Source organism: Rhincodon typus, chromosome 15 (genome assembly GCF_021869965.1).
Source record: "Rhincodon typus isolate 14 chromosome 15, sRhiTyp1.1, whole genome shotgun sequence".
Taxonomy (NCBI): Eukaryota; Metazoa; Chordata; class Chondrichthyes; order Orectolobiformes; family Rhincodontidae; genus Rhincodon; species Rhincodon typus.
Window position 1 is genome coordinate 40,710,515 of NC_063346.1, and position 19,157 is coordinate 40,729,671.

At 38.7% G+C, this 19,157-nt stretch overlaps 1 protein-coding gene across 1 annotated transcript in view; it reads left to right on the plus strand.

Moving 5' to 3' along the window:
* Positions 1–827: 827 nt before the first annotated feature.
* fto (FTO alpha-ketoglutarate dependent dioxygenase) overlaps positions 828–19,157 on the plus strand; it is a 321,431-nt gene continuing 303,101 nt past the window's right edge. Inside the window, exons 1-4 of the mRNA XM_048605987.1 lie at positions 828–908; positions 2,514–2,591; positions 5,202–5,847; positions 7,326–7,475. Coding sequence (XP_048461944.1) covers positions 828–908; positions 2,514–2,591; positions 5,202–5,847; positions 7,326–7,475 — 955 coding nt within the window. The remainder of the gene's footprint in view (positions 909–2,513; positions 2,592–5,201; positions 5,848–7,325; positions 7,476–19,157) is intronic.

The following is a 19,157-nucleotide window of genomic DNA, read 5'->3' on the forward strand; positions in this document are numbered from 1 at the left end:
CCTTGTAAAGGCAACAATTCTAATTCTTCATCTCCCACTTGAAACACTCTGGTTGCTGAATGTTTATCTGTCATTTTTTCATTTTCACTGGTGAAACTTTTAAATGTTTCTGTGTACCCTACACATCACCCAATTCTGACATCCCGACCTGAAGGACTCAGCCTGTTTTAGATTTCCTGTGAACCCAATTGCACGTTAGTCCCTCAATTTAGCTTTGCTGGTTAAAGTTACCTTCAATTTACCTGCCAAATTAATCAACCTTGGTTTTGAAATTTCCTTTAAGACTGTCAGCGACATCTTCGCCACTTGCAGGAAATTCTTTGCTGTTTCCAGTGCCATGTGTTAAACAGTACAGAGCCTGGTGTTTTCCTTCATTGTATCATTTATCAATACCACATCCAAATCCTATTGCCTCTGTTTACAGCCCAATTCCGGAACAAGGCCCAAGCTTCGTTATGACTCAGTGGGGTAGTGTGTTTGAAATTGGTCTCTGCTATTCCCAGAAGTGTTGCAAAAAATAAAAATGTTATAAAGAAGTGCAGAGTTCCCCAATTTACCTGACACGTTAGACATGGGTTGATAGAAAGCAGAAATCATGTTTTTGTATTGAACAAGAGTTATTATTTACTTCCATTAATTTGATTATATTTATAGGTAAATGGTTATAAACCATCAGTGTATAATGCTACTAATTAAAATTCTAATCCCTTATAAACTTCCCCCTTACATGCAGACAGCCGAAGAGACAGGCTTAAATAGGTTATTGACAGAGAGGAAAGACTGCATAGTCAGTTCAGTAGTCTTTGTTCCTAGGTATTGTTGTTGAGATGACTTTTATGACTCTTCTACTGGCTGGTGCATTGCTTCAGTCATCTTTCTCTGGTTGCTTAGTTGGTGACAGACACAAAGTGGGTGGTTCTCTTATGTAGTCTCTGATTTATCAGTTAAAAGTCACTGCACACAACAACTGTTGCAGGAAAGATAAACTTCATGTTTTCTTCATGTTTATATGAGTTTTAAGTACAGATAACAGGGAGATGGCTGTTGAGTTGGAGAAGAACTGAACATTTTCTCCCTGTAACTTTTTTCCCAGCTCCGAGCCATTTAGTTATCAGAGATCTCATGACGCAATTGTTGGCAGTCAAAAAAGTCCGAACTGGTCACTAGTTCATAGACCAATCAACTTCTTGTTGTCAGCAAAAGCTACATCAGTACACCCACCTCATCTCTAAATGTTCTGTCACCTGAACTTCAATTACTACTTATTCAAACAGTTGTTTACGCGATGATTGGCATCAGAGTCAGGTTACATGCTTTCAAAACTGAAGCCACGCTTTCAAACACTTCTTTTAAAAAAAAATAACTCTTTCTCATTTCAGCCCCAAGTTTTTAAAAACAGCAAATGTGTCCTTGTGTGTTTTTTAAAATCATGGAACCATATGTTTATGATCTTGCATATATTCATTTAATCAGTAATGCACTTGAACACATATAATAAGAATAATTACTAGATATAATGTAATTGTGCAAACAATTTAAGGAATAGATACTTGTAAAATTAAATTTTGAAGACTTCAAGGGAAAAATGTGAAATATTCAAAATCAGATGTTATTTATTATCACTGATAGATTCCCATATTACTTTGGGTGTTTGAAATGCGGATTTTATCATGAATATTGACCCCACTCCAAAAAAAAGTTACCTTTGTTCCAAAACTTAGATCTGAAATGGTCATTGCATTAAATTTGTAATATCAGCATGTACATTGATTCCTACTGTGATAAAATGAACAAAATGAAACCATTTCATGCAATTATCACAATACATTGTCCATAGCATGTCACAAAATGCAGATTTTAGGACCATCTATTTGATATTTCATACTAGACTCTTGAAATATGTATGCTTAATGATTCAATGGCCATCTATTGCCACACCTGGCAGTCAATATGTGCTCCTTACAGTGTATGATACTATTACTAAATATGTTTCCCGTCTAAAATTGTTTGACAGTATGTTGTAATAACATTACTTTTGGAGCTGCTGTTGAGGCTGTTATAACGGCTATGTAGTGTGCAAATTTTAAGAGTTGTTTATTTGCTTGACTGTGATTTCACAGTCACATTTTCGAGTGATAAAAATAACAAAAGATCTTCATTAATTTTCTTCAGAAATTACTTTAAGACCATGGGCTCTGATTTTACCTCCTTTAGATATTCTCCTGCTGTTTGGTGCAAAAAATAAAAGTTAAAAAATTTCTGCACTAATCTAGACTTTTAAATAAACAATATAAAGTGGTTTTAAAGGTCTGAAGGTTTGCCATATTGAATGCTTCATCATATTATCATAAGTATTTAGGAGTTTTGCAAAAGATCGTTTGTAAAAGATCACTTGTAAAACATAATTTTAAATGATAATGGGAGGAAATATGGATTTCTCAATATTCAAAAATGACAGTGCTTTGTGCCGTATTTGTTTGAAACTAATTTCTTCTATGGTATTTTTCAAACAGAGACAGAAGCTGCTAAAGGAAATTGAAGACCGAAAGCTTCCATATTTAACACCTAAAGATGTGCAGTTTGAACAACTGGTAAACCTGTTTTAAATATTAATTTGCTCTGAAGCAGTAAAAGCCCATTAAATTACTGCAAATAATTCCATTATCCTAATAACCATTCATAGAAACATAGACATAGATAGGAGGAGACCATTTGGCCCTTCGAGCCTGCTCCACCATTCATCATTATCATGGCTGATTGTCCAATTCAATAGTCTAATCCTGCTTTCTCCCCATAAACTTTGATCCTATTTGCCCCAAATGCTACATGTAGCCGCCTCTTGAATACATTCAATGTTTTGGCATCAACTGCTTCCTGAGGTAATGAATTCCACAAGCTTACCACTCTTTGGGTAAAGAAATGTCTTCTCATCTCCGTCCTGAATTGTCTACCTTGAATCCTCAGACTGTGACCCTTGGTTCTGGACACACCCACCATCAGGAATATCCTCCCTGCATCTACCCTGACCAGTCCTGTTAGAATTTTCTAAGTCTCTAGGAGATCCCCCCCTCATTCGTCTGAACTCTATTGAAAGCAATCTGAATTAGTCAATTTCTGCTGATGTGTCAGTCCTGTCATCCCTGTAATCACTCCCACGAGAGCAAGAGCATCCTTCCTCAGAAAAGGAGACTAAAACTGCACACAATATTCCAGTTGTGGTCTCACCACGGCCCTGTATAACTGCAACAACACATCCCTGCTCCTGTACTTGAAACGTCTCACAATGAAGGCCAACATACCATTTGCTTTCTTTACTGCCTGCTGTACTTGCATGCTTACCTTAAGTGACTGATGCACAAGGACACCCAGGTCTCGCTGCACACTCCCCTCTCCCAATTTACAGCCATTCAGGTAGTAATCTGCCTTCTCGGTTTTGCTTCCAAAGTGAATAACCTCACATCACTATACAGAATACAAGTTTGTGACTTCACAAAGTGCTCCCATTTTTAATTTTAGAAAATTTAATATGATCATGAATGAAGATATAGAATATGTCCTAAATCTAGACCCTGTGGGTTCTGGTAGGATTTCTACATTGCAGCCATCAATGTTGAGAAGTGAAATTTAAGCCTTACTATTGTCAAGCAGCTGCTCTTCACCACTATCCTGTGAGTTTATTTTCCAGACTGTGTTGTTTATTCTGGCTTGCACACCCCATTGGAATTTGTGTTATTCAAGTCTTGTCTTGATGCAAGTTGCAGCATCCACGTAGATTGCCTCCAGAACTCTGTGATGCTTCTTATCCAGCAATGCCTTGGTCAACCCTTCTTTCTGCTGCCCTCTGAGATTGGATCTCTCTAGTTATTTGGCCCTGATCAAATGGCCAACATACTGACATCTTAATTCCGGGATGTCAGTTTTTAAGAATTCTTATTGCTTTCAGTATACGATGCACCACACTGCTTTTATGTTCACACGTATGCATCTGCTTGTTGAATGATTGCTACATTGTATCAGTAGCCGTAAGATATGTTAGTACAACTTATTACTCATTATTCTTCTGTGCTGTAACCTTCTGTTGTTACACATGAAAATGATATGATTGGAACTATCTCCTCCAGACTTTTGCTGCCAATCTGACAATATTGCCACTGTGATTTTACTCATCCCCAATCATTGAAGTGGAGTATCATTCTTGGATCAGTGATTGCATTCTTTCTTCTGAGTCTGAATGTGTGGGTTCAAGGCCTATTCCAGTACTTGAAAACAAAAATCTAACCTGACACTCTAGTATAGTACTGAAGAAGAGAGGCTCTGTCAGAGGTGTCAGCTTTCAGATAATGTTAAGCCAAGATCCGGTTTTACCTCTTAGGCATAAATAAATGATTCTGTGACTAGTCTGAAGAAGTGCACTGTCCTGGCCATTTTTATCCCTCAATCAGCATCACAAAAACCACATTAGCCAGTTAATATTGCTTTGCTATTTGTGGGACCTTTCTGTGAAGAAATTCGCTGCCATATTTTTTTTTGGTTTTGTTCATGGGATGGGGGCATTGATGGCTGGGACAATATTTACTGGCCATCGCTAATTTCCCATGAGCTGAGTAGATTGCTAGGACTTTTCAGTGGGTGGTGAAGAGTCAACCACGTTACTACAGGTCTGGAGTCACATGCAGACCAAACAAGGTAAGGATGGCAGATTTCCTTCGAGAAAGGATATCAAAATACCCAGATGGGCATTTATGATCATGAACAGTGGTTACATAGTTGCCATTGGGCTGGCTTTTAATTCCATATTTTTATTGAATTTGGATTTCACCATCTATCATAGTGGAATTTGAACCCATATCCCCAGAACATTAGACAGAGACTTATCCGCTGCTTACCATTAAATTCCTACATTACAACAATGAAAACACTTATAAAGTATTTAAATCGTTGCAAAGTGCCTTGAGACGAAAGGCACTAGTTAAATGCTAGTGTATGCTATTTACAGTGTTTTACACATTTCATACAGAGGATATGCTTAATAATAATTTTACTATTTAATTAAATATTTGTCCATGTGTTACATAGACCATGGACCACTAAATCTTATAATTTTGATATACATATGGAGTAGCCTGCTCTGTACTGAATAGATTTTAGAAGTTATGCATTGAATATAAAAATGTTTAGAAAATCTTTTCTGCTGTGTTTAGTCCAAGGCCAAATATTCCAAACTGTACTTGCAACGGGCTAACTGTGTACCTCAGGAAATTCACCAAAACGTCCAACAAGGATTGACAATGCTTCAAGAATGTAAGTGTTTTTCTCAAGATCTTGTTCAAATAAAAGGCAAAGATGTGCTTACACCAGTATGTCGACTACTCATAGGAGATCCTGGCTGCACATATCGTTACTTGGATACGAGACTATTTACAATACCTTGGCCTTCCCATGGTGTTGAGGTGAAGTACAACAGTGATGAAATAGGTAAAGCCTGCCAAGCTATTAAAGATCTTAATGAATGCTTACATGTGGAAGCAATGAAAATTTTGTTGGATTATTCTTCAGCTGATGTTGAAGAAATTGGATTTGAGGCAAATACAGCAACTTCTACAGTGGTTAAGGACTCGGGAAGTATAAAAGATGGAACTTATCACAACAAACAAAGAAACAACAAAGCTATGCTAAAGAATAGAACCTCTTTTAATGTGTCCCTGTTGAATTACATGGACCCTTCAAGAACGAAATACCTGAAAGAAGAACCGTACTTTGGAATGGGAAAGATGGCTGTGAGTTGGCATTATGATGAAAATCTGGTGGAAAGGTCAACAGTTGCTGTGTATAACTACAGCTGTGATGGTAAGTATGGAAAGGAGTGGAGTATTACAGGGTTACTACTTGCTGTTTTAACATTTCCACCCCCTGAAGCTTTCTTCACACATTGAGGCTGCACACCTGCAAACTTGTACACCAATTTAGATTTACTGTTTGCTAATTGTTTTAGAGCACTGTAGAAATGTTAAATCGACACGTGTGGGCATACATGTTTCTGTATTTTATGGAATCCATTTTGTTTACATAAGCTGCCCTGTACTTTTTTTGGCTTGCAGTGCATGTGTGTATTGTAATTAACTAACTGGTTGGATGCCAAGAATATAAAACTTGCAACAAAAAAAGTTCATTGCAGAATCGCTCAGGTGCACATTTCCACTCTCATAAATGCTTTTATTGTCATTGACATCATCGTCTCTTTTGGAGTGATTTGTCAAAAATGAACTAGCTGTTGCTGCATGCTGATTTTACTACCATATACTTTGCTTTCAAGATACTACTGAGGTTAGCTTTGAACAGAAGTACTTCGTTCAGTTTCTATTGTTTGTAATGTATTTTCTCCAGTTTCTTTAGTAGCAAACTATAATTAGCATTGTGCTGTGTTAAAGATGTGAGTTAATCAAAAGAATTTGCTTTTAGTTTTACATTAGCTTCAACTTCAGTGATCATAGTCAAACTCATTTGTTACCAATAATTATCAGCACTTTTAAGTGTCAAACCTACTTGTCCTGCTTGAACTTTAGGTTTTGGCAATAAGCCTTCTTTTTAAAACTCAAAAAATAAGTTATTTTAACGAGCACATTCCAAAGGCATTGGATTTATTAGGAAACCCCAGGAAACTTTGATTGAAATTACTTCTTTTGATTGTAGTTCTACATTTTATTGGTGCCATATTGGGAACAGTGTTGCAGTTGATAATGTGTGCCAAAAATTGAGGAAATTCTGTCAAACAGGCATTCAGTTAGCCCATAGAGGTGTTTTGCTATATTTGTTAAGCTCCCTTACGTCCAAATCCCTTCAAAGCAATGCTATTTCCTGAATTCTGAAAGTCCTACTGTGAAATTTAAGTTCTAATTCATATGAACAGAGTTTTTAAACAAAATCCCTGTCAGGGATTGGTATTGATTTTCTTTCCCCCTTAGAATCTTCAGCAGATCTTGTTTTCTCATTTGAGTACTCTGGTCGAACAGCCTGAAGTAGAGTATCCAAGACAGTTGGGCCTTTTCATTACGTTTCCTTTACTTCCCACATTTTCAGCACAATTGAAATCACTTGACAGATTACTGTGCATCTGTGTCAGACAGTTGGACATACTGATGAGGGGTTTCTGCAATGCATGAAATCCGTCATCACTTAAGAACTGTGTATGATAAATTCATTAGTCTGTTTTATATCATCTTCTGAATATGGGGGCTGTCTCTTAGGAAAACAGATTTATTATAATAAAACTTACTGTGATTATAACAAATCACTTTTACTGAACCTTTATCCTTTCTCCTTCATAGGTTTAAGACCTGCTGCAGATGAAACCAACGTGACATCAGTAAAGGGCAGAGATCCAGCACTTTGGCACGTCGGCCTAAAAGTAGCCTGGGACACTGTTACACCAGGGCTGGCATTGCCCCTAGAACCTGGAGACTGCTACTTTATGCTTGGTAATTTTTGTTTAGCACTCTACTTATTCAGTTTCCAGTGAGGCACTCTGGGACGGTCCGGGTCAAGAAATCCAGACAGTATCTACTATTTAGTATCTAGGCACTCAAATAATGTTTTTATCTGGAAATGCTGTTACAATGTGTCCAATGAACTTAAGTTTGCAGGTTACAACTTCTATCTTCCAAACCCTTGTTGTGAGGGAATAAACTTTGATGATGATGATGATGATGATGAAAACATTTTACGTCTAAACATTTAGCAAGATTGTACATTTTTAAAACATTGTGATTGTTTTGATCTCCACTGAATGAAATTTTCTTCATAAAGTGAGGTCAAGTCCTTTTATTAAGAAGTACACACTTACCTGGTTAAATACCTTCAGTAAATGAAATAAATATTCGTTTCTTGAAAACTAACATTGTTAATCAGCAGCCAAGTTGAAATGAGACAGTTTGATATGTGTATCCACATAAAGTGCATGAGTGTACTTGGGATATGAGACAAAATAAAATTGTCCTGCTGTGCCACACAATTGATAGAATTCTTGCTTTGAAACAAATGTAATTTGAACTTTATGGTTTTATAAGAAGGAAACAGTTTCACTTAATTAACAATAAAATATTGGTCTGCAGAGGAAGTGTGCACTGGGCCCTGCTGTCTCAGATGCAGGTTCCAGGGTGTCTGATACATGGGTTGTTCTGTGTAAGCCGTAAATTTACACACACTCCAAGAAGGTGTGTGAAAGGTTTAATGCTTACTGTGCTCAGAAGTCTAGTTAAATAAAGTTGTTACAGTTTCAGTGCTAAAGAATGTGAACCCTGCCTTCTCATAAATATTTGGGACAGTGATGCTTCATCAATACTAGTCCATGTTGACATTTAATCCTTTAAAAAAGGAAACCAAGATAAAGAGGTTTCGGAGTGATAATAGACTGATGACGATATGGCTTACCCTGAGTATGACCTTTTGTGGTGACACTTATACTACCAGATACCAGGCACAAGTCAGGTTCCTTGTAATGTCCTTTTTAATGAAATGAGAAGATTATCACTCTGAATTGACTTTGGTTATTTGTTTCTTTTCAAAACAAAAAATTGCTGATTGCTGTCATATTTCACAAAGAAAATTAACACAGTGGAATTAAACAATGAAATTTTGTTTATAAACTACCAGAAATTGTAATGCTCATTAGACTGGAACTTGAATAAATTTTTAAACATGTAAAATTTAGAACCAAGCAAGTAAAATCATATTCTTCCTGAGTTCATGTTTTCCCACAAAGTTTCATGATCTAGAGACTATGCAGACAATCTGCCAGTCCTTAACTGATCAAGGTGTTCTTTACCAAGCAGGACTGCTATCATTTTCTTCACATTTTGAGGTCAGGCTTTGATATTTACAATGGGTGTGGGGAAAATAAAAAAAAAATAGGATTTTCAGAAAGGAGACCCAAAAAAATTCAGTTTGTTGTACTGAAAGAAAGTAATTTCAGTTTTAAGTGTTCTCAATGAGTTTTCCACCTAACAACCAGATTAGGTGGGAAAGTTGTTGAGGAGCAGATGTTTTGTACGTAGGAAATTGCTGGATTGGTGGCTGAGGGAGTTAGGAAAGTTCAAAAGTTGTAGAGTGGTGAGAAATCACATAATGAGGTTATGTGTTTGCATTTGGTCACTGTGGGGTCCAAGTGTAGAGTCTGTGGAAAAAAATGAGGTGAAAAGGGAACAAGGAGACACATCAGCTTCTCAGCCTACCAAGTGCAATAAAGATACTTAGCTTATTGGTTTTGTGTCTTTTTGCGTTGCCAGAATTTGAGCTCCAGGAAGATGGTTCCATAAATTAATGCTGCTAAATGGAAGTAAACAGTCTCTTCAAGAGATTTTACTGATTAATACGTTTTGTACGAGTGGATTGTTTGACCTCCTAAGATCTGCCTTCATTAAAAGTGGGAGAGTTAGGTTGTTGTTGGATTTCAGAATTTTAAACACTCCTTTGCCACACATCCCTCCAGGTTAATATTCCCGCCTTTGGCTCTGTCCATCACTTGTTTTGGTCAGTTGTTCAAGATTAGAAATTTGATGAAGCGGAATACATCACGTGTGAGGAAATTTGCACTTCCTGTCTTATTTTCACCCAAGTATCCACAAACTCTAGATATTCTGAATATATTTTACATCTCACTGCTGGCAATATAAATTTATTAATTTAAATATGTAAATTCAGAATACTAATGAAATCTTCTTTGCTTTGAATTTCGTCAAGTTGGAGGTGAATTAAAATGCCATTTGATGGAGCCCTTTAAATAAAGGTTTTGAATATTGATAAATTGAAACAAAGTGACAAACAAACAAGCTTAATGGGTGAAGCTGGGCAACTTCAAGACTAGGGGACATATTTTTAACGTGAGAGGAGAGACATTTAAAAAAGAATGAGGGGCAGGTTTTTTTGACACAGAATGATTTGCGTGTGGAATGAACTTCCTGAGGAAGTGGTGGATGCAGGTACAATTACAATGTTTAAAAGACATTTGGATAAGTACATGAATAGGAAAGCTTTGGAGGGATATGGGCCAAGGGCAGGCAGGTGGAACGAGTTTAATTTGAGATTATGTTTGGCATGGACTGGTTGGACTGAAGGGTCTGTTTCTGTGCTGTATGACTTTATGACTCTAAGTTTGGAAACTACCTTTTGGCTCAGTTAAAACAAATCACTTTTAAATCTATTGACTGTGGATAGAACTTAATACAGTTAACATTAAACTCCTGTCAAGTATCTACTTTTAAGCAATGCAACATGTTTAACTACTTTAATTGCGATAGCTGATTTTCACACTGCATTCCACATTCTTGCTTTCTGCACTGTAAATTGTTGTTTTACTGGAGAATAGTTGTAACGCCTGAAACCTGTGTGTGTTTTTAATAGATTCAAATGATGCATTTTTGCTTAACCTCTAACATCTGCTGAAAAGATTTCTTTCTCAAAACCCAGCCCATAAGACCATTGATGTTTACAGCAGAAGGAAGCCATTCATTCCATCATGTCTGTCCCATCTATTTGCGACAGTAGTAGAAAATGAATCTCATTTCTCTGTTGTATTCTTGTAGCTGTGTACCTTCCTTTTCTTCAAATATTTGATCACTGTTGCCTGAAAAGACCCAGCCAGCGTTCTTTACTATTTCAAATATACAACGCAGCAGTGTGTTAACATGAGGACTTTATTGAAAGGATGCCTGCATGCCTGCAGCACATGTGCCTTATAGTTGAGGTCACATGACTACATTGGACTAAAAATCAGAGAATCCCTACGATGCAGAGAGAGGCCATTTGGCTCATTGAGTCCACATTAACCCTCCAAAGAGCATACAGCCCCCCAGCCTACCCTGTAACCCTGCATTTACCATGGCTAATCCACCTAACCTGCACATCTTTGATTGTAGAAGGAAACCGGAGCACCCAACGGAAACCCACACAGATACTGAGAAAATGTGCAAACTCCACACAGCTCACCTAGGCTGGAATCGAACCCAGATCTCTGGCCCTGTGAGGTAGCAGTGCTAACCACTGAGCCACCATGCCACCCTAAAAGACAGGCATTTGTACACGATTGCTTTTCAGTCAAACATCTCCCTTTTGATACAAAAATGAGGAAGAAAAGCATGCATTATCATGTACAGTTTTAGTTACCCAAGTTTCCAATTTTACATGAGTACTGTTCTCATGTTTTTGCAGTTCATTAATTCTATCAGTCTCTCTGTATACATTACACAAATGGGCCTTAAATGATGCTGCTTCCTTAATTGATATGCTTGTGTGTTGTTGTGGTTTGCTATTCATCAGAATGATGTTAGTTCATCAAACAGTATTGCTCCTGTGTCATTTGTTGTTCTTTCGCTGTCGTTGTGTTGCAGTGGACCTCTGGGTCTGACAGTTAATGTGTGCTCTGTGTAGGTAGTGCATTCACATTTTACTTATCAGCTGCCTACAGACAAGGAACGGCTTCTGCAGTTGGGCGCATGTGACTGTGTTTGGGATGTTTTACCAGGTTATTTATTTTCACTGTGAATGATCGAGGTAATAACTGCTTTATGTGGATCCTAAGTTACTGTGTGAACATCTTTTTGTCAAGGTAGTTGAAAGTTTGTACCTTGACTGGCTCTCAAATGCTGAACTCTGGCAGTCATTTAGCATGATGTGGACGTGCTGGTGTTGGACTGGGGTGGACAAGGTCAAAAATCACACGAAACCAGGTTACAGTCCAACAGGTTTATTTGAAAACACAATACCACCAACTGCCAATTTCCAGATACCATCCTACAACTCACCCGCTTCAACCTCAACCACAACGTCTTCATCCTTGACTATAACATCTTCATTCAAACACATAGAACAGCCATGGGGATCAGATTTGATCCCCCATATGCCAACATTTTCATGCACAGGTTCAGACAAGACGTCTTTGCTGCACTGAGCCTCCAACCAGCATTATACACCAGATACATTAACAACGTTTTCTTCCTCTGGACTCATGGTGAGGAATCACTGAAACAACGACATAGTGATATCAACAAGCTTCATCCCACCATCAGACTTACCATGGACTACTCTTTAGAATCAGTCTCATTCTTGGACACACACATCTCCATCAGGGACGGGCACCTCAGTACATCACTCTACCACAAGCCTACAGATAACCTCATGATGCTGTACTTCTCTAGCTTTCACCCAAAACATATTAAAACAGCCGTACCCTACGGACAATCCCTACACATACACAGGATCTGGTTGGGTGAGGAGGAACAAGATGGACACCTGAAGGTGTAGAAAAACGCCCTCATAGGAACAGGACATGATGCTCAACTCATCGATCGCCAGTTCCCATGTGCCACACTGAAAACCTGAAATGACCTCCTCAGAAGACAGACACAGGATATGTCCAACAGGGTGCCCTTCATCGTCCAGTACTTCCTGGGAGTGGAGAAACTACGCCATGTTCATCACAGCCGTCAACACATTATCGATGACAATGAGCACCTCACCAAGATCTTCTTCACGCCTCCACTCTCGCCTTCAAACAACCACCAAACCTTAAACAGACTGTTGTTTGCAGCAAACTACCCAGCCTTCAGGACAACATCGACCACAAGACTATACAAACCTGTTATGGTAACCTCTGCAAGACATGTCAGATCATTGACATGGGCACTACCATCACATGTGGAAACACCACCCACCATGTGCACGGCAAACGCTTGTATGACTCGGTCAATGTTGTCTATCTCATGCTGCAGGCAAGGATGCCCCGAGGCATGGTACAGTGGTGAACCCATGCAGATGCTACAACAATGGATGATTGGACACTGCAGAACAATCGCCAGACAGGAATGTTCCCTCCCAATGGGGGAACACTTCAGGGGTCAAGGACATTCGGCCTCGGATCTTCGGGTAGATGTACTCCAAGGTGGACTTTGAGATACACAACAACACAGAGTTACTAAGCAGAGGCTAATAGACAAGTTCCGTACTCATGAGGATGGCCTCAACTGGGATCTTGGGTTCATGTCACACTACAGGTGACCCCACCACACTATACACTCTCACACATGCATACATACACACACACTCACTCTCACACACACACACACACACACACACACACACACAATGAATTTGTATTTGCAGATACATTTTATTTTGTTCAAAAAGCACACAATTTATAGACAGTCAGTAAATATGACATTTTATAAATTCCTACTTTAGAAATAAAACCAGTCCGACTCCAAACTAAAACACAGATTCTAAACGAGGTCTCACACCTAACGTGCATTGTCTGACCTAAATGTCACCACTTCTTTACACTGATAAAACCGTTAATTCTATCAGGACCATGACTTGAAAGGAATGCGGGGATTGACATATACATATTAATCAATTAAAACCTTGTACCTGATTAAAGATTAAGCATCTTACGTTTGTTTGTTGCATCATCATCAATGGTGTGAACCTTTGATCTTTTACTTATAAATTCTGTGTCTAACACTATCTGTTTCACTAACACCTGAAGAAGGACTCAGGTTCCGAAAGCTTGTGTTTTCAAATAAACCTCTTGGACAATAACCTGGTGTTGTGTGATTTCTGACTCGTCATTTAGCAGTGTTGTCAAAATAAACTTTGGCTTTCTGCTGTTTCACCTTGATTTTTCACTCACATCTGGTATGACTTCTGTCTTCAAAACCTTTTTGCTATTGAAAGTGTAGTTTATGTGTGCTGTGGCATTAGTCTTTGTACTGGTCTACTTTTCGTGCCTTTGGTAGGTGTGTTTCTCCATTCAACAGTGGAGCACATCTCTTGCTTCCTCCAACTTGATTCAATTCCTTGATGGCTTGCATGAATGTAATTTAGCATCTCACCCCTCAACTCCTTCAGAATAAATATTCTATTTCTATCATATAAGATGCTATGTTGTGCTGTCAATTCAGACCTATATACCGAGCATGTTCTTATTGCAACAGTGCCTTGATATTCTTTGGCCATTCTTTTATCATTACTTCTTGTAAAAGTTGCAGATTTGCATCTTGTTGGGGTTGTTTTAGTCAACCTGGTCAGAGCAGGTGGGACTTGAAACTGGACTTCTGGCCCAGAGACAGGGATACAATCACTGTGTGACAAAACCATAAAATGCCTATTTTTAATTAATGTGTTCAGATATGTTATGACACACCTCAGTGGCATGTGGGACTTGAAACCAAACCTTCTGACTCAGAAGTAGTGACATTACCTCTGAGCCACATGACCCTTAATCATCGAGTTGGGTAGTTTGCTTGATTGTAACAATGCGCTTGTCTGTTACATTCAGTGCGTATGCTGGGTTAATGACTTACAGAGCATGATAAGCTGCTGCTTTACATTATATCTGGAAGATTTCACACTCTGGGGTAGCATCCTCCATTTACTTCATCAGGCCAGAAGCTTTGGAGCAGATAGTAGCTGAGGAAAATGTTTTGAAGTGGTCAGACTCAATTGTCACTACATCTGTTCCAAATTGCTACTGATGAAAATGTTCATAAGCAAAGATAATGACTAGGCACTGTTTCTTGATGTCTTTTGTCTGTGTTAGCAACCTGGATGTGAATGTAATCAATTGACCTTGTTGCATTAGAGTTGCTCCAAGCCCTGTTTTGTTGGTGTCACACGGCAAGGTGTCTTCTTTATTTATGTTGCAGCATTTTAGCACCAGCATTGATGTCACTAGCTGCTTGATTTTAGTGAATGCTGCTTCTTATTTTGTGCCTCAATCACACTGCACATTCTTGGTCATGAGGTTTTATACTCTGCCATCAAATTGGGCAAGAATTTTTCCAAATAGTTGATAAATCCAACAAATCATTTCATTGTTGCGCATCTGTTGGTCGCTGTATCATTGCTACAGCTCTCACGCTTTCGAGGACAGGGTGAAAACTTATTGCTATCAGTTTATGGCAAATGTACATTTTTAGATGTGGGCATTTTTAAATGTGTCTTTTTCTTGTTCAACTTCAGATTCACCCAACCAGCTCTGTCAAGCAGTTGCATTAAATTTGGATCAATCTCAGAAATGGCTTCTTCCATTATGTGTGTGAGTCCATAGGCTAGCTGATCATCCTTTTTAGCTTATTCTCCAGGAAGAGCAACACCTATCCTATGCCGTCTGCATTGATATTCTTCCTGAGCAGTGGAAATGTCAAATGGCATGCGCAACCATCTGTATTTCCCAAAGAGTCAGAGTATTTGCAGAATGTCATTAAGGGGTGCCAGGCTCCAATGAAACATATCAATGCTTTCTACCTGCCAGGCTTCAGCTGCTGCCACAGGCTACCCTGTGAAGTGGTTACCAATATGCACACTGCCCCACAATGTGTGTGTTTAGCAAACAGACCTATATATTCAAATAAAAAATTCTTTTGAGTCATGAAAAATCTAATGGAATTTTTGGTTTTAAAATGCTGGTATAAATATATATGTGTATTTTATACAGCCAAAAAGATAACAAATCATAATTTGAAATAGCAAGGCAGTTAACAGCATCCATTATTAGTTTGCTTCATGTTTATTTTACATTTTATGCAGGCAGCTCTTAAACGCTTAAGGTGATATCACAGCAATAATTGAAGCAGGGAATCCAAAATCCACACGAATAGGGTATGCAACTATGTATATCTCCTTAAACAATCAGATAGAAAAAGTGTGAAATTGGTAACAAAATGATGGAGAAGAAAATGTAAATGAGAGTGGGTAAAGTGAAATCAGATACACAAGGTAAAATAGTGAGGGATAGTTTATTGTATTAAGAGAGAAGGTTGAATCAAGCTAAAGGTTAAGAAAAACTTGCATTTTTATAATCTCCAACAACTTCGTTACCTCCTATTCTGAATAAGGGTCACCAGACCCAAAACATTAACCCTACTTTCTCTCCACAGATGTTGCCAGACCAGCTGAAGTCTGGCAGGTAGGAAGGGTCCAAATGTTTGTTTGGAACCTGGCACCCCTGGTCCGTCACCAGAAGTAACCTCGAGGCAGCTGTCCTATTCCCAAATGTTTCTGGGGAGCTGCAGGCTCACTGTAAAATTCTAGTTGGACTCCCAATAGTATGCCTTAACATAAGAGGCCTGTAATTATTTGAATCAGCTACCAACTGCTACCTGCCCAAATGCACCCCAGATGGATTCCCGCAGCCTACTCCTCACAAGACACTGAAAAGAAATTAAAACCTGCTAATATGCAGGATAAAGGCATATTGAATTGGGTAGACAGACAAACAATTGGTAGACAGGAAATAGACAGTTGGGATAAACATAGCTTTTTCAAGTTGATGACCTCATCCCATTAACGAATGAAACAAACCTGTAACTTGTAGTGTATCATTAGGATGATGCAATAAGCCTTAGCTGTTTACAGTGTGTATCAATAAAATGGGTTTAGGAATTTAGGTAACACAGTGTGGAGCTGGAGGAACACAGCAGGTCAGGCAGCATCAGAGGAGCAGAAAAGCTGACGTTTCGGGTGAAATTTCTGAAGAAGGGTCCCGACCTGAAACGTCAGCTTTCCTGCTCCTGTGATGCCGCCTGGCTTGCTGTGTTCCTCCAGCTCCATACTGTGTTATCTCTGACTCCAGCATCGGCAGTTCTTACTATCTCTTAGAAATTTAGGTGCTTGTTTTGACCAGCGCAGACTTTTCTGTGCAATAAACCTCTAAGAATCCATGCTACATCTTGAATTATGATCATTAGGAACTTAATTCCTCTTCTGTTTATTTATAGCCAGGCTGTTGGGCAAGTTAAAGTTGAAACCTCTAAGTGGACATGATAAAACAGACATGCATGTACATAGACACCAGAATGCTGGCTGGCACTGTGAATTTTCTTGTTGAACCCTCCATTCCTGTACCTTTCTGTGTCAAGAGGTTCTGTCCTTTGTCTTTGCCTGACTTCAAGAGCTTGGATATGGAGCTACGTTTGAAGGACATGTGCTTTGGAGATTGGCCAGTTGTCAGTCTCAGGTTCTGAATTATGTATATTCTTAAAGTTGTGCTACAGAAAACTTCTTTGTTTTCCATGTCCACTTGGAGGTTGCAACTTCAACTTGCCCAACAGCCTGATAATAAATAAAGAGAAGAGCAATTCTGCTCCTAGTGATCATAATTCAAGATGCAGCATAGAGTCATAAAGGTTTACAGCACAGAAAGGCCTGCATTGGTCAAAAACTAGCACCTAAATTTCTAACCCAATTTTGTTAATACACACTGTAAGTGGCTGAGATTTATCACATCATCCTAATGATATGCTACAATTTACCGGTTATCGACTGGATAAAACTATGTTTATCCCAACTGTCTATTTCGTGTCCACCAATTGTTTGTCTGTCCACTCAACTCAATATGCCCTTATCTTGTGTATTAGCAGTTTTAATTCCTGTTCAGTGTCTTGTGGGGACCAAAATGGATGTAAATTCATGTCGCCTTCCAAAGCATGCTACTAACGCTGTGCTCTGTCCTGTGTATTGCCTTTTGCCGATTCCATCCTGATTGGCTTTTCTGTGAGGTCATAGCTCTTTGCACCAAAGGGTAGGGAAAACAGGAAATACATAATTCTGAAGGAGTATTGCATATCTTGAATACTTAAGGAAAGCATAATACAGGTGATTTTTTTTCGAATGATCCTTTGTCTTGGAGACTTCAGAGGTATTCTGTTTTGCACAAATTACCAAAATTATGTTACACTTGGTAGTGAACTAGCAAGCCAACTTTTAACTTCTCACCTTCTGGTCACTGGTTGGTGCCAAGTAACAGAAGCATATGTAAGGAGGCCCTGGTCATCAAAACCGGGATGTAATCTGGCATCATTGACTTGATGTTTTAGGCAGAAAATGTACTTGAGAGGCATTTTAGAAAAGGAGGGTTATTGTCCTTTATTTTTTGGGGAATGGCAATCACAATCAGATTGCAACTTTGCTCCTTTTTTTTGTTAGTACTGAACTCTGCATTTCCAGTTGGGTGCTCTGATTATGGATCCTACAGAAAGTTGAGTCTGCCTGTCTTGTAGGATAATTAGAGGAAGTTAAGCATGCCCCCTTTTTGTAGCATCAATGCTGTGTACTCTAACATTTAAAAGTTCAGCAGCACCAACAGCCACTTCGACAGCTGCTGTGAAAAAGTAAGTAGGAAAGGTAAGTATATACCAAAATGCCAGGTTGGTAAGGTGCCATGTGATAGGGTTCCAGGTAAGTGACAACGCGTTTAGGTAGGTTATGAGCAAGGCTGCGTGCGTCAGAGCTGTAAGCTGGAGAAGGGGATGTCAGGGCTGGTAGTATTGGGCTGGATTGGGAGTTAGAATTGTGTTGGGTTGAGGGGGTGCAGGAATCTAATCGGGTGAGGGAGTGCTGTAGTTCTTGGGGTGGCAGATGTACATGTAGTCAATTGCGTAGTGACTTGCAGAGTCAGCTTTATAATTATCCAGGGGTTAGACTAGGTTTTTAATCATCTAATTTTTTATCAGTAACTATCTACTCAGCTGAAGGAGACCCCTTCAAATTCTCTACTGGCAATGCAATGGAATTGTCCAACAGAATCTTGAATTTCCTAAGGAATTCCCAAGGACTCTGTTGCATCTGGGATTCCACATGGTCTTGATACACAACTTCAGTCTGCATTGATTCAATGACTATCCGGCAATCAAAGTATTCAAACCATTTTTTACTTAAGGAATCTGATTGTCTATTAGCAACTAATATTCAGGATATGTATAATTTTCCCAAAGAAAGTGACACAGGCTAGGAGGATTATTTTATATTTGTGAATTCCTTTCTGTACCATGTGAACCAATGTTTACTTGCTAGCACTAAATGAGTTAATGTTTTGTTTAATTCTGTCTTTGAACTTATATTTCTTGTTAAGCCACAGTAAAAAAGGAGTGACAGCTACAGAGGAAACAAAATACAGAATCTATAACACTTTCAACACCAATTCATAATTGGGTATTTTTCAAAAAATTGATTGCTGGTCATTTTTGCGCAACAGCAGCTCATTCTCAACTTGTGGCCATGTGCCATATTAAACTATTGTGTGAAAACCTTTCACTATATTTTCATGGGTAGATGCTTAGTAATGTCAATTATTCTGTCTTCAGTTAGTTGCTGACATCATCCTTTAAAGG